General features: G+C 42.4%; 1 protein-coding gene across 1 annotated transcript in view; it reads left to right on the forward strand.

The window, feature by feature from the left end:
* Positions 1 to 11520, forward strand: part of LOC148981941 (interferon-induced very large GTPase 1-like) — a 52680-nt gene extending 41160 nt beyond the window's left edge. Inside the window, exons 5-6 of the mRNA XM_089129290.1 lie at positions 5974 to 6044; positions 6309 to 11520. Of these exons, the coding sequence (XP_088985416.1) occupies positions 5974 to 6044; positions 6309 to 9284 (3047 nt within the window). The 3' untranslated portion in view covers positions 9285 to 11520. The remainder of the gene's footprint in view (positions 1 to 5973; positions 6045 to 6308) is intronic.
* Positions 11521 to 23367: the final 11847 nt, after the last annotated feature.

The following is a 23367-nucleotide window of genomic DNA, read 5'->3' on the forward strand; positions in this document are numbered from 1 at the left end:
AATTTTTTTTTTTTTTTTTCCGAAAGGCACATTTCCTTTTATTATACTTAGAAAAACAATTACTGCTTTTGAAATACAAATATCAACCTGTTGGACCAAGTTCATTACATGAACTAGTTCAAAGTTCAGTTCACAAATTTTAAAATGAACTAGTTCAGTTCATATTTCAAAAATGAACTAGTTCATAGTTCTTTTTTTCCATGTGTTGCTGCGAGCTTCTTTTTTATTATTAGGCTATTATTATTGCCACAGCCCATATACAACCACAGATAACAATTATTTTATCGACGACAGGCAAAGTTTGCACAGACATGTAAGATTTTCCCATCCTCACCGACCTCATAAAACCCTTTTAAATCATCTTACGACGCCTCCTCGCTCCTCACAGACACTTGAATGAACGAGTTCACTGTAACGTTCATCAGGCAGTAATACAGTAGGCTACGTTCAGTTCGAGTTCGCCCAAAATATGAACGAGTTCATGAACTATCGTCATTGAACGCGTTCAGACACAACACTTATTACAAGCTCAAAATGATTATTCTCACATTGTTTTAGAGCAGGGGTATCCAACACGTCGCTCGCGAGTTATCAGTAGCTGTGGCCTGATTTGGTGGTGGTAGCTCACCTTAGGCCTGTTCACATATCGCGCTCACATATTTTGCACGCTCAAGTACGTTTCAAATGTATGCGCGCATCAAGCGCCGAGCGCGCTCATAATTGACCTTTCGCCGGCCCCTCCCACAAAATGGCCATTGTCCAATCACACATCATAGCAACCGTTACTGTGTGTGAGCTGTTCCGTCAAACAGTTAGCGGTGCGCTCACGGCGTTTGTAAATCGGACACATGATACCCCGAGAGATTGTCAGGAGAAGTTGTGTTTTTTCCCTTTCCAAAGCCCAAAACACAACGCGAGCGGTGCCTAAGATGTATTAAACAGTGTGGACGCCCCAATTCCAGTTAAATGTGTCGAACATGGTTAACTCGTCTCGCGTGCAGCGTGCTTGCGACTGAGATTAGTCAAAGAAGCACGGAGAAAGCAGATCAAGAGGATCCACAAAGGACTTACTGTACATTTTCTAAAGGGTTGTTGTTAACATACCATGATATTCTCTGGGAAAATGAGCAGCAGTCAGCTAAGTTAGCAGTGCAGCACCATAGACTACAGTTTAGAGGATGTTCGTAACGGGGAAAGCATGAAGCTTACATGACAACATCAGTTCATATATCAATATCGTAACAAATAGAAATAACCTTAAATAACGTATGGTTCTCTGCCTCTTTCCGTCTCTTATGCATAACGTTAGTTACTTTTTAAACACGAAAATCGCATTCAGCATGAGCATGACACGCAATCGGTTGCTGTGGTAATGAACAACCTGCTTGTTAAAGCGAACGTGTACTCCTGTATCCTGTATCGGAGGCAAAATGAATAAATATGCAGCGCAAGTTATATATTTCGAACTCCAAACAATTAGCCACTGAACCAGTTTATAAAATCTTCAAGGCTGTGCTGGTTGCATTTGAGGTAACTTAGCATGGTCATGGGTTTTTCTGATTTTTCTTGAGACTGGTAAGCATTAGCATCAATAGTAGTCGTGTCTCATTCATTTCTTAATTTTATATTTGGAATAAATCCCTCCACCGCATACCGTAACCCCTTTTGCTTCGATCTTGCTTGATATCGCGGAGGTATTGCTCCAAAAAAGGTCACTGACACGCACGGGAATACCCTTTGCCGTCATGGCAATCTGTCGCGCTGCCCGTGTTTGACCATTTGTTTGACGGAGGTAGCAACAGTAACTAAGGGGGGCGGGGCTCGGCGAAAGGCTAATTGAAGCAACGCGCTCATTTTTTCCAGGCGCAGTATATTTGTACTTCGTGGTTGTCTATTATAGGTGCGTTCCATTCGACAGGGTCCCTACGCAGTGTTCACTGCTCCCTACTCCCTGAACACGGTTTATCATTTGAAGTGGACTTCACTGACTTGCTGTGAAGAGATGTATCGATGTTCCCTTATTCCCTATGCCGTTTACAGTGCCATTTGAACTGAACATGTTTGTTCCCTTCAAATTGGAATTTCACTTAAGATGGCGAAATACCCTGTGAAGTCCACTTCGCAGTCCACTTACGGTCGAATGGAACGCACCTTATGACAACCATACATAGTTCCCACAGGCGAATTAATGTCACGTGACCTCCCCGGAGACGCCATCTTTGAGGGCAAAACCGCTGTGTTTACCATAGGCATTTACAAAGTTTTATCAGAATAATAATAACTTTAATTTAATTCAATTTATATAGCGCCTTTCAGAGTACCCAAGGACGCTTAACAAAGGACATGAAATGGGAAGGGGGAATTAAGGAGGAGGCACGAGGCCGAGGCAGCTAGAGCCCAAAGGCCTCAGTGAAGAGGTGTGTTTTGATTTGATTTTTGAAGGTTGAGAGTGATGAGGCAGAGCGGATCTCGTGGGGAAGTTTGTTCCAAAGTGACGGAGCACCAACGCAGAAAGCTCTATCACCAAATGTCTTAAGCCTGGACTTAGGGACAACAAGCAGGTTCTTGTCAGAAGAACGCAGGGATCGTGACGGAGTGTAGGAATGGAGAAGATCAATAATGTACTGGGGTGCAAGTCCATGGAGGGACTTGTATGTCAGGAGGAGGATTTTATATTTGATGCGGGACTTTACTGGCAGCCAATGTAGCTTCATAAGGATGGGAGTAATGTGAAGACCAAGTTTTGTGCGTGTGAGCATCCTAGCCGCAGAATTCTGCACATACTGAAGTCTATCAGTGGCTTTGCTGGATAGACCGAACAGGATACCATTACAGTAGTCAAGTCTAGAGGTGATGAATGAGTGGATGAGGGCCTCAGCTACAGAATTGGAGAGGCACTGTTGAAGTCTGGAGATGTTCTTGAGATGATAGAAAGCAATTTTAGTGACGTTTTTGATGTGTTGTTGGAAGGAGAGAGTGGAGTCCATGATGACGCCCAGGTTGCGTACTTGAGGAGATGCAGAGATTGAGCAGCCATCCACATCCAATGTGAAGTCATCAACTTTTTTAAGAAGTGACAGCGGGGCGAACACCATGAGTTCTGTTTTGTCTTTGTTCAGTTTGAGGAGGTTACTGTCCAGCCAGTGCTTTATGTCCTTCAGGCAGTTAGTAAGTGGCACTGGTGGAAGCGAAGTAGAAGGCTTAGTGCTGATGTAGAGCTGAGTGTCGTCAGCATAGCTGTGGAAGTGTAATCCATGCTTTCGGACAATCATCCTGTCACAGAATGTCGTTTTACAAACAAAAATTTATTTCTGTTTATATTGTTATGCAAATCATGAAAAGACAAAGTGAAATAGATTATAAAGAGACTATTAAAACAAGACAGAGAAAGGTACAATGCGACAATTTCATTCATAAATGGTGTGGATCCTTATGCAGTAACGAAGGAAGCACTGAGCACTGATTATGCAATTTTGCCTCAGATACAGTATTTTTATGTGTACCAGTATCTGGTATTGGTGAGGAGTTTTTACACATGTGAGCAATTCTGAGCCTTGAAATCACTGGAGGTGTACGGTCAGATTGACGTGGGGTTGGTTTGGTGACGTTTGCTCAAGTGCAATCAATTGAAAAGTAACTTAGTCATCATAGCGAAGTAGCATGATGCTAATCTGTCTATTAAAAAGCCATAGTCTGCACAACTTAATTCCTATGTTCCCCTTAAAACAGTCACCGGTGCTTTCTGTAATATGCATGTACTTGCAGGCGTCATGGTTCGGTGCATGAATATACAAATAAATAACTTGCGTGCAATTTAATTAATGTAATGCGGAACTACATAATACGCGGGTTCTTTAGGGACATAATCTGAGATTGCAATGCTGTAATGTGAGATCAAACAGTGGAAACAATGTTGTTTTGTATGTTTTTAATACCTCGTCATTTTGTTCATACAGGACAGTATTCAAACTGCAATGTGTTAACTTATATTTGTTTACACTCGCAATAAAACACAACATTGTGCTTTTGTCAAACAAACTCTTGCGTGTTTTGAGTGAGTTTCTTTCCTGTTTATCCTCGCCAGCCATAATCTCCGTCATTGTTCTGACAAAAGCTTAGTCTTCTCACATCCATGGAGTCTAATGACTGGTATACTGTAAAATCCCGATTTAACTGAACCCCCAGCACGATTTTATCATCCATTGACCCAGCAGGCGATGACCATTTCCACTTTATAGCACGAAACTCATTTCGTTCAACTCGTATCAATGGCGCTGGGTCGGCAAATGCCCGTATGTTGTGACGTCATGTGGGAACTATGGCTGTTTCTCAATATGCCTTCTTGTCTGTACTTGTGTTCTTGTGGACTTGTAAAACGTCATCAGTCGCGGCCCAAGTACTGTCCCAATACACAAGTTTGCATTTAGGCAAGAACAGTTAAAAATCCCGGATGTGTTCTTGACACTCCCATTTTACCGATAACTTGTGTGAACTTGATGACAGAGATATCCCATGATTCATTTCGGCATTCGCGGAAGGAGCGGGAAGCAGAGAGAGGCAGGTCAAAAGTATTACCGAATATTACCGACGTTTTTTCGCGCCGTTGGCTAGTGATGTACACAAACAAACAACAGAAGCAGAATTAAAATGAGACAGGTGTTGCTTTATTGTTATGAATATACATTACATTGTAGTGTATGTAAAGTAATCCCTTAGGTTTGGGCGATAAAGCCTGGCTGTATAATAATTCTCGTTATGTTTGGGCACTGCAGACAGCGTCTGTGCGGAGGTACTATTGCGCAATACCAGCAAGAACACATCGTCTCAAACTGTCAGCAGCGTTCTGTGTGCTCGTCACCTCGTGAGTTCGTTCTTCCAAGAACAACTAGCAAGAGCTTTCTTCCCAAGAACACAAGTCCGTTCTTTGCATTCTTGGTTTTGAGAAACGGCCTATGTATTGACAACAAACCCACCACCGTAAGCTGTCACGAGACTGTATATGGTAGCCCATAAGGGATAAAAATAATTATAATAAAAAAAACGCGTCAAACGCAACGACGGGCCGCACTAACATTAAACTTTAATATCAAGTAGGGGGCCACAAAATATCATCTGGGCCGCGAGTTTGAGACCTCTGATTTAAGCAGTCACTCACCTTGCTCTGGAATCAGCTGTTTAAGAAATGTACTTTTGCTATGGTTAAATGGAAAAAAATATCTAATATCTAATATAAAATATAAAAAATATCTAATATGATATAATATATTATATTATACATGTGAATTTTGGCACATTTTTTCTCTATATAGTGTTGATATGGCAACTAGAAAAACATGCATACTCAAGTTGACTGTGTACTAGGCCTGTAGCAAGAACCTTTAAACTTTATTTATTTAAAAAACTAGCTTATCTAGCTATAGATTTTATTTGAATATTAACCTTTCCTAATACTTTCCAGGCCATACTTACACCACTTAAATTATTATCCAGAACACAACTAAGACAATTAACTGTTGTTCTGTTTACAAGTACACAACCTTTACTAAATCATCTGCCTTCCTTTACTTATATTTAGACCCAAAGAGAATGATTGGCACCAATGACAGGCACTGTAATTGAAAATGTCAGTGTTCACAGGGACAGTTATTCCATAAATGAATCCACTTTATTTAACAAAGTAAAACTACACAATTTACAAAGTGTTATAACTAAAACTCAAATGTTAAATTACACAACAAAAAAACACAACTTTTTTTTTTTCATTGCCAAAAACAGAAATAAAACGAAACATTGGTTCTGCAAATCTGTTCTCTGACACGTCAAATACAAGTAATTTATAAATAGTTAAAAAAAAAATGAACATAAGCCAAAATCTTGTCAAAATCTGAGACGCAGGTTAAAACCAAGTAGCGCATCTGTCTGTCTTGCCTGAAGTCTTGTGATCAGATCAACCATGCATTATGTCATTTCCAGGTGCAAACAGAGACGGATATGAAAACGATGAGGTGAAGAAGATCTGCCCTGAAACAGATAATTCAGTTCAGGTGAGTGTTCAGAGAAGAGTGTAGAACTGCATTCATATATAGTATAAAAGTACATTTAGACAATCTGATTATAATGTTTTTATAATCTGCAGTTACATTGATAGTGTTTTGGCAGAATGCACAGAGAATAAGTTATTGTTACCACAGGTTTGCCAGTGACTTACCTTGTGATTCAAATTCACTATTAAATGATTCGTAAATGTAAAAACCTCAAATGGAATATCAGTTCTGTTTAAATCAGATGTTGTTTTATCCATCTAACAGAGAGAAAACAGGGATGCTGGAACTGCAGGAGTCAATGCAGATCAAGATAAATTAAAGCAACTATTTCAGAGAATTCATCTGGAAGACAGGTGCCAAAATAAACTAAGAGCTGCAGATGTTCTTCAGATAACTGAACATTCATTACAGTCCCAAGAGTCTTGTGCTGAAGAGGAGCTGAGTCAGACTTTCATACAAAAACTACTGATGATGGACTACAGAGCAAGATACATCAGTGTTAAAGAGACTGATGAACAGAATCAAATACAACAAGGAGATACTGACACATCTGAAGATGAAGCTGATATTTTTAACTATATTCTTCCCAACACAACCTCTTTATCAAACACTGGACCCAGTCAATCTGATCACATTCACCCGATGGATGTTCAGATGGCTGTGTTTCATTGTGCTGATGGTCTCCTGAAGCAGTTGATGGTCACTAAACTGTCCCAGTGTCAGTACGCTCTGCCTCTGCTTGTTCCTGATCCAGACACACAACAGATTGAGTTTCCTCTCTGGACATTCAGACAAATCAACAAGAGCTGGAAGATGAAAAACACCACCAATGAAATCATCAGTCAAACCCGTCCGGTCTACAAGGCAGAAACTCCAATGGTGTGTTTCTTCAGGTTTGGCTCTGTGTCTTCATCCAAGTCTCAGCTGATGAACAGTCTGATCAATGAGAAACACAACACGTTCTTCCACAGGAACTGTCCAGGCAGCAGCAGAACCAGAGTCCTGATGGATGGAGTGGTGGAGATCGCCTGGTTCTGCCCCTCTGGGAAAAACACGGATAAATTCACGGACTGTGTTGCGTTCTGTAATCTACACGGTGATGCAGGAGATCATGAGAAACAGCTGCAGATCCTCACTGAAATGGCCTCAGTCAATGTTGTTCTTCTACCACAACTTCAGAAAAATGACAGAAGTGCAGAAAAGATCCAGAATCTGTTCAGAATCAAAAAGCGGCTTATCTGTCTTTTTACAGAGGATGATTCTACTTTAATGAAGATGAAGAAAGGGAAATTCAAGATTGGTCTGAAAGACAGAAATCAGTCAGATGTGTCTGAAGAACTCAGAAGAGCAATAAATATTTGTCTCTCATCTTCGGAATCATCTTCCACTTTCAGACTTGAAGATGTGTCCAAACACTCAGACATCAGAGTAGATGAGGAAGATGATGAAGACTGCGGGAGAGGAAGAGAAGCAGCACAGCAGATGATGAGTTTACTGGAGAAGAAAGATCTGACTAAAATCAAAGACTCATTTTTTCCTCATCAGGGGAAACTGTGGCATCAGTGGAGTCAGAAGAACAAAGAACTACATCGACCTCAAGGAGAAAAGACCGAAATGGACATCAGCCAAAAACAAGCCAACCTGAAGCGATTACGTGAGCAGCAGCATACATTTAACATAAGTACTTTTATACAGTTCTTTATTAAAGAAATTCACTTGGATGCAGAGAGTAAGATCTATTTCCTTAAATGGCTTGAAATCTTCCTGGATGAATATATCTCACCAGATATTTCTGCTCTACACCACAAGTATGATGAAAAGTGGTCAACAGTTTTAAAACTGAAGGAGAACAATGAAAAACCTGAACAACTCAAAGCTGAACAAGCAGAACTTGAGAAAATATCTGAGGATCTTCAAGCTGCATCCTTTGGTTTGGAGCACATCATGAGGGAGATCGGTCAGATCTATGAATCATGTTCATCTGTGAAGAAGAACAAGAAAGATCTGCAGTTTCACTTCTCTTCTCTCCCGAGTCTTGCAGCAGAGATGATGATCTCTGGATTTCCACTGGAGCTGATGGATGGAGATGCTGCTCATGTTCCTGTGATCTGGATCTCTGCTGTTCTAGATAAACTCATCCAGAAACTGGGAGACCAGAGAGTCTTTGTGCTGTCAGTTTTAGGGCTTCAGAGCTCTGGGAAATCCACCATGCTGAACGCCATGTTTGGACTGGAGTTTGCCGTCAGTGCTGGCAGGTGCACCAGAGGAGCTTTCATGCAGCTGGTCAAAGTCTCAGACGAGATGAAAACACAGATGAACTTTGACTATATTCTGGTTGTTGATACTGAGGGTCTTTGTGCTCTAGAACTGGCTGGAAGATCAACAAGACATCATGACAATGAACTGGCCACATTTGTTGTTGGTCTTGGAAATCTGACCTTGATCAACATCTTTGGAGAAAACATATCTGAGATGCAGGACATTCTACAGATTGTTGTTCAGGCCTTCATGAGGATGAAGAAGGTCAGACTGAATCCCAGCTGTGTGTTTGTGCATCAGAACGTCTCAGACGTCACAGCTGGAGAGAAAAACATGGAGGGAAGGAGACGACTGCTGGAGACACTGGATGAGATGACAAAACTCGCTGCTAAAGAGGAAGTCTATGACGCAGAATGTTTCAGTGATGTCATTAGATTTGATGTTCAGAATGATGTGAAGTATTTTGCTCAGCTCTGGGAAGGAAGCCCACCAATGGCACCACCAAACCCAAACTACTGCGAGAACATTCAAGAACTAAAGAAAACTATTACTTTCCATGCCTCAAAGTCACATGTGATGATGCTGAAAGACTTAAAAACTCATATTAAAGATCTCTGGGAGGCTTTACTGGATGAACGATTCGTCTTCAGCTTCAGAAATTCTCTGGAGATTTCAGTCTACAGGAAACTGGAGACCGAATACAGAAAGTGGACCTGGAGTCTTCGCAGTGCTATGATGGAAACTGAGAACAAACTACACAACCAAATAGAAAATGAAGCAATTCATGAGGTTGAGGAAACTGATCTTCAAAGAGAACTGAAGATGACAAGTGAAGATGTGGAAAAATTAATGTCTGAATTCTTTGAGAAAGACAAAGATAAATATATATTGATTCAGTGGAAAATATCATTTGAAATCAAAATCAAGGAGCTTCAGGAAAACCTTGTGAAAGAAACAAAAAGGAAATTTAATGGAAAGTGAAACAACAAGAACAGAAAAAAGAGAAACACCACCACCAACTTCCATCCATATCATTAAATGAAATCAACTGAGGATAAAAGAATACATCTCTGAAGATCTCAGCAGACGATGATTAAACAACTCCACAAAGAGCATTACCAGCTTTTCTTATTACCAGTGGCGGAGCTAGACTTTTAAAACAGTGGAGGCAAAGGGGTGTCAATGTATTATTTTGGGGGGTAAATATACAAAGTGTTCAATTACACTCAAACTAAATGATTTTCCACAAAATGTATATAGATTAAATTAAAGTTGTTTATTTTCCAAAATGTACACAATTATATATCTATTAAGTATAGACCATTTTGCAAGATGTAAACAACACTGGTCCAGAAATACTTCCTGTTTCAGTTTGTAACTGTTTTCTTTATTTCACATGTAAAGAAAACATCTTAAAGATGTTTAACTTTTTTATTCAGTTTTATATGTTCTGTTGGTTGTATTTTATCCCAGCTTTTATGTAGTGTTAAAAAACTGAAACAGGAAGTGCTTCTGGACCAGTGTTGTTTACATCTTGTGAAATGGTCTATACAGCAAAAAGAACAACAAGTATTCAAAGTGCTCCTTGAACTAATCAAGTCCAGTAGTAAACAAAAACTGAGGTAAATTTGGACCGGTCATAACAAGGAAGGACAAGGCAGTAATACACATTTAAATATGTACCATAAGAATAATAATAGAACAACAATACAAAAAAACGATCGCTCATTTAAAAAAAAAAAAAAAATCAAGTTAAGTTTTATAAGCTCAATGGTCGCCTTGCTCTGGTCTGTGTGACTCTCCTGTTCAAACTCGTTTATCAAAATGAATTAATCTTTTTTCGATAAAAATTTTAATCTTTTTTTGGTTCATTCAACGAACGAAATGAACGGATTGACTCTGGAAAAGATTTGTTAATTTTGATGAACGAGTTCAAACAGGAGATTCACACAGAACAGAGCAAGGGGACCCTTTGAGCTTATAAAACTTAAACTTTGTTAATTTTATTTTTTTTAATGAGCGATCATTTCGCTTGATAAGACCTTGAACCGTTTGGTGCCCAGTAAAGTGCATTATATGGTGAAAAATGCTGGAATGTTTTCATCAAAAACCTTAATTTCTTTTCGACTGAAGAAAGAAAGACATGGACATCTTGGATGTTTTTTTTAAAGTGAACTCCTTTAAAGACATCTAGACATGTTATGTTAAGTGCTAATAAATTGTAACGTTATGTCTACACAAACTTCAGTACATCTGTACATCTCTACAGTCACATCTACATCTCCGCAGTGGTTTTATTAAAGGGTTAGTTCACCCAAAAATGAAAATTAAGTCATTAATTACTCACCCCCATGCTGTTCCAACCCCGTAAGACCTTCGTTCATCTTCGGAACACAAATAAAGATATTTTTGATTTAATCTGAGATAGGGCTGGGCGATATATCGAACGATATTGAATGCGCATCTAATCAGTAAAGCCGGTTCCTTGATTAGTAGTAAATCACCTTCACCTGCTTTCAGATGGAGCGGCATTCACTACAAAGAGCCGTAGATCACTGACAAGCTGAGCCATATCGCGTTAATATCGAGGACATATCGCCAGCGATATTTAATGCGATATGGCTCAGTTTGTCAGTTAATTACGGCTCTTCGTCACGACAAAACCTCCCGTGTTAAACTAACACACCTGGGAGTGTATATGAGTCCACACTCAAGAGTGTTAAAGTTAATGAGATAATAAAGTGATTAAATGAGTGAAGATTGAGCATTATTGAAAACACCTAAAGCAGAATCACAAGGAAAAAAATCTAAAATTTTAAGCCACCGTTATGGAGATCAGTGTTTGCTTTAGTTGGGCTCTTGACCCTTATATTATGAGATATATCCAGCTGCAGACCCGCAGCACCACCAGTTTCAGAACCCCAGTTTCAGAACCCCAGCTTCAGAACCCCAGCGTCAGAACCGGAAGTGAAGGAGGGGCGGAATTATTATTATTGCATTATAATTATTTTAGCAAGCATGTAAGGACAAACCGGGCCTTGAGTTCCTCATTTGATACATTGTAAGTTAAATTTAAACAAAATTGTTGTGATAAAACAGGCCTTTTTAACAAAATAATGCCGAATTTTCTCTTTTTTTAGATTTTGACATTTATTTTACTCGAAAAATGCATGCTGCACATGTTCTTGTGAAATAAAGTATATTTTATAAAAAAATACCCATGCTTTTTTTATTTTTTTTTATTAAACAATCAAAATCGTCTTACAAATACATCTTCAATATCAAAACAATTTAAGATTTTTGTAAACACAATAAATAAATAAATAAATAAATAGAACATAAAATATCACAGAGGTCTAATGAGTTATCAGATTGTGTATAATTTTGAAAACCTCCAATGATTGTCTTGTTTTATATCTTTCAAAGCTTTATTATACAAAGTTAACTCCTTCATAAAAACCAAAAAACAAAGGTCTTATCTTCCTAAATCTACACGTATGTATAAACTGCTTAGCTAAAATTATTAAACTGTTATACATTAAAATATAGTCTGGTTGAACCAGGCTACATTAAAATGCCCATAAGTTCCAAGTATTATTTTTTTCACCATCATGATCAGGAAGTAACTCGTAATACAATGAAACGAATAACTGAAACTGTATACAATTATTTTACACAAAATCAATGTTTTAAAATGCTTATTGTACAGTAATGTATAGCATCATAACATACGTAGAGAGTAGGACGTTTCTTGTTCAATAAAAGCTGCTGTGCCTTCTAAAGGCATTGACGATGTAAAGTTGTGCTATCTGCACGTTTTCATCGATGGGCATGTTCGTTGCGTCGATGATTCGCCATGAAACAGGAAGTTGTAGTAACTTGGCTGTAAATGCCAAGATCTGCACTAAATTTTACACATTTGACAAGAGTCCCGCCCTGAACAAATCTACATGCCGACATTCACCCACAGTCATAGCGCCACCTAGTGGCAACAGGAAGTGACCTCTAACGAAGCAGCCCCCGTCGCATGTTTGACCGACTTGTACGAAATTTCTGTGGTACATCTACCATTTCCAGACGCACAGAAAAGTCTCTTGGAGCGATGCCCTAAACTCAACAGGAAGTCGGCCATTTCGAATTTTACCGCCATTTTTGGATGATTTACTCATTACGTACTTTAACTAACTCCTCCAAGTGATTTAGTCTGATTGACTTCAAATTTCTGCTGTGCCTTCTAAGGGCATTGACGATGTAAAGTTGTGCTATCTGTGCGTTTTCGTCGATGGGCGTGTCCGTGGCGTCGATGATTCGCCATGAAACAGGAAGTTGTAGTAACTTGGCTGTAAAAGCCCAGATATGTATGAAATTTTACACCTTTGACAAGAGTCCCACCCTGAACAAATCTACATGCCGACATTCACCCACAGTCATAGCACCAACTAGTGGCAACAGGAAGTGACCTTTAACGAAGCAGCATAGCAAATGCACAGCCGCACCGGCTGAGCTGCAGAAAATGCAACGCGGCCGCCTCAGACCCCGACGCGCTACAGGTGCGAGGGCCCGCCCATCGCTGCTTGCAGCTTTAATTTTTTTTCTTTTTTCTTTTTTCTTTTTTCGGCAAAGTAAGCGCCATTTTCGGGGCCTCAACATGCTCAAAAACTCACCAAATTTGGCACGCATGTCAGGACTGGTGAAAAATTTCGTATTTTGTGGGTTTCGCGGATGGGCGTGGCAAAATGGCTCCCTAGCACCACCTAGAAAATTGGAAAAAATTAGCCCCTCGTCCACGTTCAACCTACAAACACGAAATTTGGTGGGGACGTGTATCCTATCAAGACGCACAAAAAAGCCTCAAGAACCCATACCCTAAACTCAACAGGAAGTCGGCCATTTTGAATTTGGCGCCCATTTTTGGACGATTTACACACTCAGTACTTTAACGAACTCCTCCTAGGGATTTAGTCGGATCCACTTCAAATTTTCTGCTGTGCCTTCTAAAGGCATTGACAATGTAAAGTTGTGCTATCTGCGCATTTTCGTCGATGGGCGTGTCCGTGGCGTCGATGATTCGCCATGAAACAGGAAGTTGTAGTAACTTGGCTGTAAATGCCCAGATCTGCACGAAATTTTACACATTTGACAAGAGTCCCTCCCTGAACAAATCTACATGCTGACATTCACCCACAGTAATAGCGCCACCTGCTGGCAACAGGAAGTGACCTTTAACGAAGCAGCCCCCGTCGCATGTTTGACCGACATGTACGAAATTTCTGTGGCACATCTACCATGTCCAGACGCACTGAAAAGTCTCTTGGAGCGATGCCCTAAACTCAACAGGAAGTCGGCCATTTCGAATTTTACCGCCATTTTTGGATGATTTACTCATTACGTACTTTAACTAACTCCTCCTAGGGCTTTAGTCGGATCGACTTCACATTTCTGCTGTGCCTTTTAAAGGCATTGACGATGTAAAGTTGTGCTATCTGCGCGTTTTCGTCAATGGGCGTGTCCGTGGCGTCGATGATTCGCCATGAAACAGGAAGTTGTAGTAACTTGGCTGTAAATGCCCAGATCTGCACAAAATTTTACACATTTGACAAGAGTCCCGCCCTGAACAAATCTACATGCCGACATTCACCCACAGTCATGGCGCCACCTAGTGACAGCAGAAAGTGACCTTTAACGAAGCAGTACCCGTCGCATGTTTGACCGACATGTACGAAATTTCTGTGGTACATCTACCATGTCCAGACGCACAGAAAAGTTTTTTGGAACGATGCCCTAAACTCAACAGGAAGTCGGCCATTTCTAATTTTACCGCCATATTTGGATGATTTACTCATAACGTACTTTAACAGACTCCTCCAAGGGATTTAGTCGGATCGACTTCAAATTTCTGCTGTGCCTTCTAAAGGCATTGACGATGTAAAGTTGTGCTATCTGCGCGTTTTCGTCGATGGGCGTGTCCGTGGCGTTGATGATTCGCCATGAAACAGGAAGTTGTAGTAACTTGGCTATAAATGCCCAGATCTGCAAGAAATTTTACACATTTGACAAGAGTCCCGCCCTGAACAAATCTACATGCCGACATTCACCCACAGTCATAGCGCCACCTGCTGGCAACAGGAAGTGACCTTTAACGAAGCGGCGTAGCAAATGCACAGCCGCACTGGCTGAGCTGCAGAAAATGCAACGCGGCCGCCTCAGACCCCGACGTGCTACAGGTGCGAGGGCCCGCCCATCGCTGCTTGCAGCTTTAATATTTTAATTAGGGCCCGAGCACTAACAGTGCGAGGACCCTATTGAAACTGTTGGGATTATTTTTAGGGCCCGAGCACTAACAGTGCGAGGACCCTATTGAAACTGTTAGGGTTATTTTTAGGGCCCGAGCACTAACAGTGCGAGGACCCTCTTGAAACTGTTAGGGTTATTTTTAGGGCCCGAGCACTAACAGTGCGAGGACCCTATTGAAACTGTTAGGATTATTATTAGGGCCCGAGCACTAACAGTGCGAGGACCCTATTGAAACTGTTAGGATTATTTTTTTAGGGCCCGAGCACTAACAGTGCGAGGACCCTATTGAAACTGTTAGGGTTATTTTTTTTATTTTTTTTTATTTTTTATTTTTTATTTTTTTTTATTTTTTCTGCAAATAAGCTCCATTTTCGCGGCCACAACATGCTCAAAAACTCACCAAATTTGGCATGCATGTCAGGACTGGTGAAAAATTTCGGATTTTGTGGGTTTCGCGGATGGGCGTGGCAAAATGGTTCGCTAGCGCCACCTAGAAAATTGGAAAAAATTAGCCCCTCGTCCACGTTCAACCTACATGCACGAAATTTGGTGGGGACGTGTATCATATCAAGACGCACAAAAAAGTCTCAAGAATCCATAGCCTAAACTCGACAGGAAGTCCGCCATTTTGAATTTGGCAGCCATTATGGGACGATTAACACACTCCGTACTTTAACGAACTCCTCCTAGGGATTTAGTCGGATCGACTTCAAATTTCTGCTGTGCCTTCTACAGGCATTGATGATGTAAAGTTGTGCTAACTGCGCATTTTCGTCGATGGGCGTGTCCGTGGCGTCGATGATTCGCCATGAAAGAGGAAGTTATAGTAACTTGACTGTAAATGCCCAGATCTGCACGAAATTTTACACATTTGACAAGAGTCCCGCCCTGAACAAATCTACATGCCGACATTCACCCACAGTCATAGCACCACCTAGTGGCAACAGGAAATGTCCTTTAACGAAGCAGCCCCCGCCGCACGTTTGAGCGACATGTACGAAATTTCTGTGGTACATCAAACATGTCCAGACACACAAAAAAGTCTCTTGGAGCAATGCCCTAAACTCAACAGGAAGTCTGCCATTTCGAATTTTACCGCCATTTTTCGATGATTTACTCATTACGTACTTTAACTAACTCCTCCTAGGGATTTAGTCAGATCGATTTCAAATTTCTGCTGTGCCTTTTAAAGGCATTGACAATGTAAAGTTGTGCTATCTGCGCGTTTTCGTCGATGGGCGTGTCCGTGGCATCGATGATTCGCCATGAAACAGGAAGTTGTAGTAACTTGGCTGTAAATGCCCAGATCTGCACAAAATTTTACACATTTGACAAGAGTCCCGCCCTGAACAAATCTACATGCCGACATTCACCCACAGTCATAGCGCCACCTGCTGGCAACAGTAAGTGACTTTTAACGTAGCAGCCCCCACCGCACGTTTGACCGACATGTACGAAATTTCTGTGGTACATCTAACATGTCCAGACACACAAAAAAGTCTCTTGGAGCAATGCCCTAAACTCAACAGGAAGTCGGCCATTTCGAATTTTACCGCCATTTTTGGATGCTTTACTCATTACATACTTTAACTAACTCCTCCTTGGGATTTAGTCGGATTGACTTCACATTTCTGCTGTGCCTTCTAACGGCATTGCCGATGTAAAGTTGTGCTATCTGCAAGTTTTCGTCGATGGGCGTGTCCGTGGCGTCGATGATTCGCCATTAAACAGGAAGTTGTAGTAACTTGGCTGTAAATGCCCAGATCTGCATGAAATTTTACACATTTGACAAGAGTCCTGCCCCGAACAAATCTACATGCCGACATTCAACCACAGTCATAGCGCCACCTACTGGCAACAGGAAATGACCTTTAAAGTAGTAGCCCCCACCGCACATTTGACCTATATATGCGGAATATGCAACGTGGCTGCCTCACACCCCGACGTGCTACAGGTGCGAGGGCCCGCCCATCGCTGCTTGCAGCTTTAATTTTCTTTTTTCTTTTTTCTGCAAAGTAAGCGCCATTTTCGGGGCCACAACATGCTCAAAAACTCACCAAATTTGGCACGCATGTCAGGACTGGTGAAAAATTTCGTATTTTGTGGGTTTCGCGGATGGGCGTGGCAAAATGGCTCCCTAGCGCCACCTAGAAAATTGGAAAAAATTAGCCCCTCGTCCCTGTTCAACCTACAAGCACGAAATTTGGTGGGGACGTGTATCATATCAAGACGCACAAAAAAGCCTCAAGAATCCATACCCTAAACTCAACAGGAAGTCGGCCATTTTGAATTTGGCGCCCATTTTGGGACGATTTACACACTCCGTACTTTTACGAACTCCTCCTAGGGATTTTGTCGGATCGACTTCAAATTTCTGCTGTGCCTTCTAAAGGCATTGACGATGTAAAGTTGTGCTATCTGCGCGTTTTCGTCGATGGGCGTGTCCGTGGCGTCAATGATTCGCCATGAAACAGGAAGTTGTAGTAACTTGGCTGTAAATGCCCAGATCTGCAAGAAATTTAACACATTTGACAAGAGTCCCGCCCTGAACAAATCTACATGCCAACATTCACCCACAGTCATAGCGCCACCTAGTGGAAACAGGAAGTGACCTTTAACGAAGCAGCCCCCACCGCACGTTTGACCGACATGTGCGAAATTTCTGTGGTACATCTACCATGTCCAGACGCACAGAAAAGTCTCTTGGAGCAATGCCCTAAACTCAACAGGAAGTCAGCCATTTCTATTTTTACCACCATTTTTGGATGATTTACTCATTACGTACTTTAACAAACTCCTCCTAGGGATTTAGTCGGACCGACTTCACATTTCTGCTCTGCCTTCTAAAGGCATTGACGATGTAAAGTTGTGCTATCTGCGCATTTTCGTCGATGGGCGTGTCCGTGGCGTTGATGATTCGCCATGAAACAGGAAGTTGTAGTAACTTGGCTGTAAATGCCCAGATCTGCACCAAATTTTACACATTTGACAAGAGTCCCGCCCTGAACAAATCTACATGCCGACTTTCACCCACAGTCATAGCGCCATCTGCTGGCAACAGGAAGTGACCTTTAACGAAGCAGCCCCCGCCGCATGTTTGACCGACAAGCACAAAATTTCTGTGGTACATCTACCATTTCCAGACGCACAGAAAAGCCTCTTGGAGCAATGCCCTAAACTCAACAGGAAGTCGGCCATTTCGAATTTTACCGCCATTTTTCGATGATTTACTCATTACGTACTTTAACTAACTCCTCCTAGGGATTTAGTCAGATCGATTTCAAATTTCTGCTGTGCCTTTTAAAGGCATTGACGATGTAAAGTTGTGCTATCTGTGCGTTTTCGTCGATGGGCGTGTCCGTGGCATCGATGATTCGCCATGAAACAGGATGTTGTAGTAACTTGGCTGTAAATGCCCAGATCTGCACGAAATTTTACACATTTGACAAGAGTCCCGCCCTGAACAAATCTACATGCGACTTTCACTCATAGTCATAGCGCCACCTGCTGGCAACAGGAAGTGACCTTTAACGAAGCAGCCCCCGCCGCATGTTTGACCGACATGCACAAAATTTCTGTGGCACATCTACCATGTCCAGACGCTCTGAAAAGTCTCTTTGAGCGATGCCCTAAACTCAACAGGAAGTCGGCCATTTCGAATTTTACCGCCATTTTTGGATGATTTACTCATTACGTACTTTAACTAACTCCTCCTAGGGCTTTAGTCGGACCGACTTCACATTTCTGCTGTGCCTTCTAAAGGCATTGACGATGTAAAGTTGTGCTATCTGCGCGTTTTCATCAATGGGCGTGTCCGTGGCGTCAATGATTCGCCATGAAACAGGATGTTGTAGTAACTTGGCTGTAAATGCCCAGATCTGCACGAAATTTTACACATTTGACAAGAGTCCCGCCCTGAACAAATCTACATGCCGACTTTCACCCACAGTCATAGCGCCATCTGCTGGCAACAGGAAGTGACCTTTAATGAAGCAGCCCCCGCCGCATGTTTGACCGACATGCACAAAATTTCTGTGGTACATCTACCATGTCCAGACGCACAGAAAAGCCTCTTGGAGCAATGCCCTAAACTCGACAGGAAGTCAGCCATTTCTAATTTTACTGCCATTTTTGGATGATTTACACACTCTGTACTTTAACGAACTCCTCCTAGGGATTTAGTCAGATCGACTTCAAATTTCTGCTGTGCCTTCTAAAGGCATTGATGATGTAAAGTTGTGCTATCTGCGCATTTTCCTCGATGGGAGTGTCCGTGGCGTCGATGATTCGCCATGAAACAGGAAGTTGTATTAACTTGGCTGTAAATGCCCAGATCGGCACGAAATATTACACATTTGACAAGAGTCCCGCCCTGAACAAATCTACATGCCGACATTCACCAACAGTCATAGCGCCACCTGCTGGCAACAGGAAGTGACCTTTAATGAACCGTAGCAAATTTACAACCGCACCGGCTGAGCTCCAGCATATGCAACACGGCTGCCTCACAACCCGACGCACTACAGGTGCGAGGGCCCGCCCATCGCTGCTTGCAGCTTTAATTAAAGGTCACTTCCTGTTGCCAGTAGGTGGCACTATGACTGTGGGTGAATGTCAGCATGTAGATTTGTTCAGGGCGGGACTCTTGTCAAATGTGTAAAATTTCGTGCAGATCTGGGCATTTACAGCCAAGTTACTACAACTTCCTGTTTCATGGCGAATCATCGACGCCACGGACACGCCCATTGAGGAAAACGCGCAGATAGCACAACTTTTCATCGTCAATGCCTTTAGAAGGCACAGCAGAAATTTGAAGTTGATCCGACTAAATCCCTAGGAGGAGTTCGTTAAAGTATGTAATGAGTAAATCATCCAAAAATGGCGGTAAAATTCGAAATGGCCAACTTCCTGTTGAGTTTATGGCATCGCTCCAAAATACTTTTCTGTGCGTCTGGACATGGTAGATGTACCACAGAAATTTCGTACATGTCGGTCAAACATGCGACGGGGGCTGCTTCGTTAAAGGTCACTTCCTGTTGCCAGCAGATGGCGCTATTACTGTGGGTGAATGTCAGCATGTAGATTTGTTCAGGGAGGGACTCTTGTCAAATGTGTAAAATTTCGTGCAGATCTGGGCATTTACAGCCAAGTTACTACAACTTCCTGTTTCATGGCGAATCATCGACGCCACGGACACGCCCATCGACGAAAATGCGCAGATAGCACAACTTTACATCGTCAATGCCTTTAGAAGGCACAGCAGAAATTTGAAGTGGATCCGACTAAATCCCTAGGAGGAGTTCGTTAAAGTACTGAGTGTGTAAATCGTCCAAAAATGGGCGCCAAATTCAAAATGGCCGACTTCCTGTTGAGTTTAGGGTATGGGTTCTTGAGGCTTTTTTGTGCGTCTTGATAGGATACACGTCCCCACCAAATTTCGTGTTTGTAGGTTGAACGTGGACGAGGGGCTAATTTTTTCAAATTTTCTAGGTGGCGCTAGCGAGCCATTTTGCCACGCCCATCCGCGAAACCCACAAAATACGAAATTTTTCACCAGTCCTGACATGCATGCCAAATTTGGTGAGTTTTTGAGCATGTTGTGGCCGTGAAAATGGCGCTTACTTTGCAGAAAAAATAAAAAAAATAAAAATAAAAAAATTAAAGCTGCAAGCAGCGATGGGCGGGCCCTCGCACCTGTAGCATGTCGGGGTCTGAGGCGGCCGCGTTGCATTTTCTGCAGCTCAGCCAGTGCGGCTGTGAATTTACTACGCTGCTTCGTTAAAGGTCACTTCCTGTTGCCAGCAGGTGGCACTATGACTGTGGGTGAATGTCGGCATGTAGATTTGTTCAGGGTGGGACTCTTGTCAAAGGTGTAAAATTTCATGCATATCTGGGCTTTTACAGCCAAGTTACTACAACTTCCTGTTTCAAGGCGAATCATCGACGCCACGGACACGCCCATTGACGAAAACCCACAGATAGCACAACTTTTCATCGTCAATGCCTTTAGAAGGCACAGCAGAAATGTGAAGTCGATCCGACTAAAGCCCTAGGAGGAGTTAGTTAAAGTACGTAATGAGTAAATCATCCAAAAATGGCGCTAAAATTAGAAATGGCCGACTTCCTGTTGAGTTTAAGGCATCGCTCCAAGAGACTTTTCTGTGCGTCTAGCCATGGTAGATGTACCACAGAAATTTCTTACATGTCTGTCAAACATGCGGCGGGGGCTGCTTTGTTAAAGGCCACTTCCTGTTGCCAGCAGGTGGCGCTATGACTGTGGGTGAATGTCGGCATGTAGATTTGTTCAGGGTGGGACTCTTGTCAAATATGTAAAATTTCATGCAGATCTGGGCATTTATAGCCAAGTTACTACAACTTCCTGTTTCATGGCGAATCATCGACGCCACGAACACGCCCATTGACGAAAACGCGCAGATAGCACAACTTTACATCGTCAATGCCTTTAGAAGGCACAGCAGAAATGTGATGTCGAACCAACTAAAGCCCTAGGAGGAGTTTGTTAAAGTACGGAGTGTGTAAATCGTCCCAAATCGGTCGCCAAATTCAAAATGGCGGACTTCCTGTCGAGTTTAGGGTATGGGTTCTTGAGGCTTTTTTGTGCGTCTGGTCATGGTAGATGTACCACAGAAATTTCGTACATGTCGGTCAAACAAGCGGCGGGGGCTGCTTCGTTAAAGGTCACTTCCTGTCACCAGCAGGTGGCGCTATGACTGTGGGTGAATGTCGGCATGTAGATTTGTTCAGGGCGGGACTCTTGTCAAATGTGTAAAATTTCGTGCAGATCTGGGCATTTACAGCCAAGTTACTACAACTTCCTGTTTCATGGCGAATCATCGACGCCACGGACACGCCCATCGACGAAAACGCGCAGATAGCACAACTTTACATCATCAATGCCTTTAGAAGGTACAGCAGAAATTTGAAGTTGATCCGACTAAATCCCTAGGAGGAGTTCGTTAAAGTACGGAGTGTGTAAATCGTCCCAAATCGGTCGCCAAATTCAAAATGGCGGACTTCCTGTCGAGTTTAGGGTATGGGTTCTTGAGGCTTTTTTGTGCGTCTGGTCATGGTAGATGTACCACAGAAATTTCGTACATGTCGGTCAAACAAGCGGCGGGGGCTACTTCGTTAAAGGTCACTTCCTGTCGCCAGCAGGTGGCGCTATGACTGTGGGTGAATGTCGGCATGTAGATTTGTTCAGGGCGGGACTCTTGTCAAATGTGTAAAATTTCGTGCAGATCTGGGCATTTACAGCCAAGTTACTACAACTTCCTGTTTCATGGCGAATCTTCGACGCCACGGACACGCCCATCGACGAAAACGCGCAGATAGCACAACTTTACATCGTCAATGCCTTTAGAAGGCACGGCAGAAATTTTAAGTCGATCTGACTAAATCCCTAGGAGGAGTTCGTTAAAGTACGGAGTCTGTAAATCGTCCAAAAATGGCCGCCAAATTCAAAATGGCGGACCTCCTGTCGAATTTAGGGTATGGGTTCTTGAGGCTTTTTTGTGCGTCTTGACATGATACACGTCCCCACCAAATTTCGTGCATGTAGGTTGAACGTGGACGAGGGGCTAATTTTTTCCAATTTTCTAGGTGGCGCTAGCGTGCCATTTTGCCCCGCCCATCCGCGAAACCCGAAAAATACGAAATTTTTCACCAGTCCTGACATGTGTGCCAAATTTGGTGAGTTTTTGAGCATGTTGCGGCCCCGAAAATGGCACTTACTTTGCAGAAAAAAGAAAAAATAAAAAAAAAAATAAAAAAATAATCCTAACAGTTTCAATAGGGTCCTCGCACTGTTAGTGCTCGGGCCCTAATAAAATTAAAGCTGCAAGCAGCAATGGGCGGGCCCTCGCACCTGTAGCGCGTTGGGGTGTGAGACGGCCGCGTTGCATATTCTACAGCTTAGCCGGTGCGGCTGTGAATTTGGTTCGCTGCTTCGGTAAAGATCACTTCCTGTTGCCAGCAGGTGGCACTATGACTGTGGGTGAATGTCAGCATGTAGATTTGTTCAGGGAGGGACTCTTGTCAAATGTGTAAAATTTCGTGCAGATCTGGGCATTTACAGCCAAGTTACTACAACTTCCTGTTTCATGGCGAATCATCGACGCCACGGACACGCCCATTGAGGAAAACGCGCAGATAGCACAACTTTACATCGTCAATGCCTTTAGAAGGCACAGTAGAAATTTGAAGTCGATCCGACTAAATCCCTAGGAGGAGTTCGTTAATGTACGTAATGAGTAAATCATCCCAAAATGGCGGTAAAATTAGAAATGGCCAACTTCCTGTTGAGTTTATGGCATCGCTCCAAAATACTTTTCTGTGCGTCTGGACATGGTAGATGTACCACAGAAATTTCGTACATGTCGGTCAAAGATGCGGTGGGGGCTGCTTCATTAAAGCGCACTTCCTGTTGCCACTAGGTGGCGCTATGACTGTGGGTGAATGTCGCCATGTAGATTTGTTCAGGGCGGGACTCTTGTCAAATGTGTAAAATTTGGTGCAGATCTGGGCATTTACAGCCAAGTTACTACAACTTCCTGTTTCATGGCGAATCATCGACGCTACGGACACGCCCATCAACGAAAATGCGCAGATAGCACAACTTTACATCGTCAATGCCTTTAGAAGGCACAGCAGAAATTTGAAGTTGATCCGACTAAATCCCTAGGAGGAGTTCGTTAAAGTACGGAGTGTGTAAATCTTCCCAAATCGGTCGCCAAATTCAAAATGGCGGACT

This window comes from Pimephales promelas, chromosome 3 (assembly GCF_988280905.1).
Source record: "Pimephales promelas chromosome 3, fPimPro1.hap1.1, whole genome shotgun sequence".
Taxonomy (NCBI): Eukaryota; Metazoa; Chordata; class Actinopteri; order Cypriniformes; family Leuciscidae; genus Pimephales; species Pimephales promelas.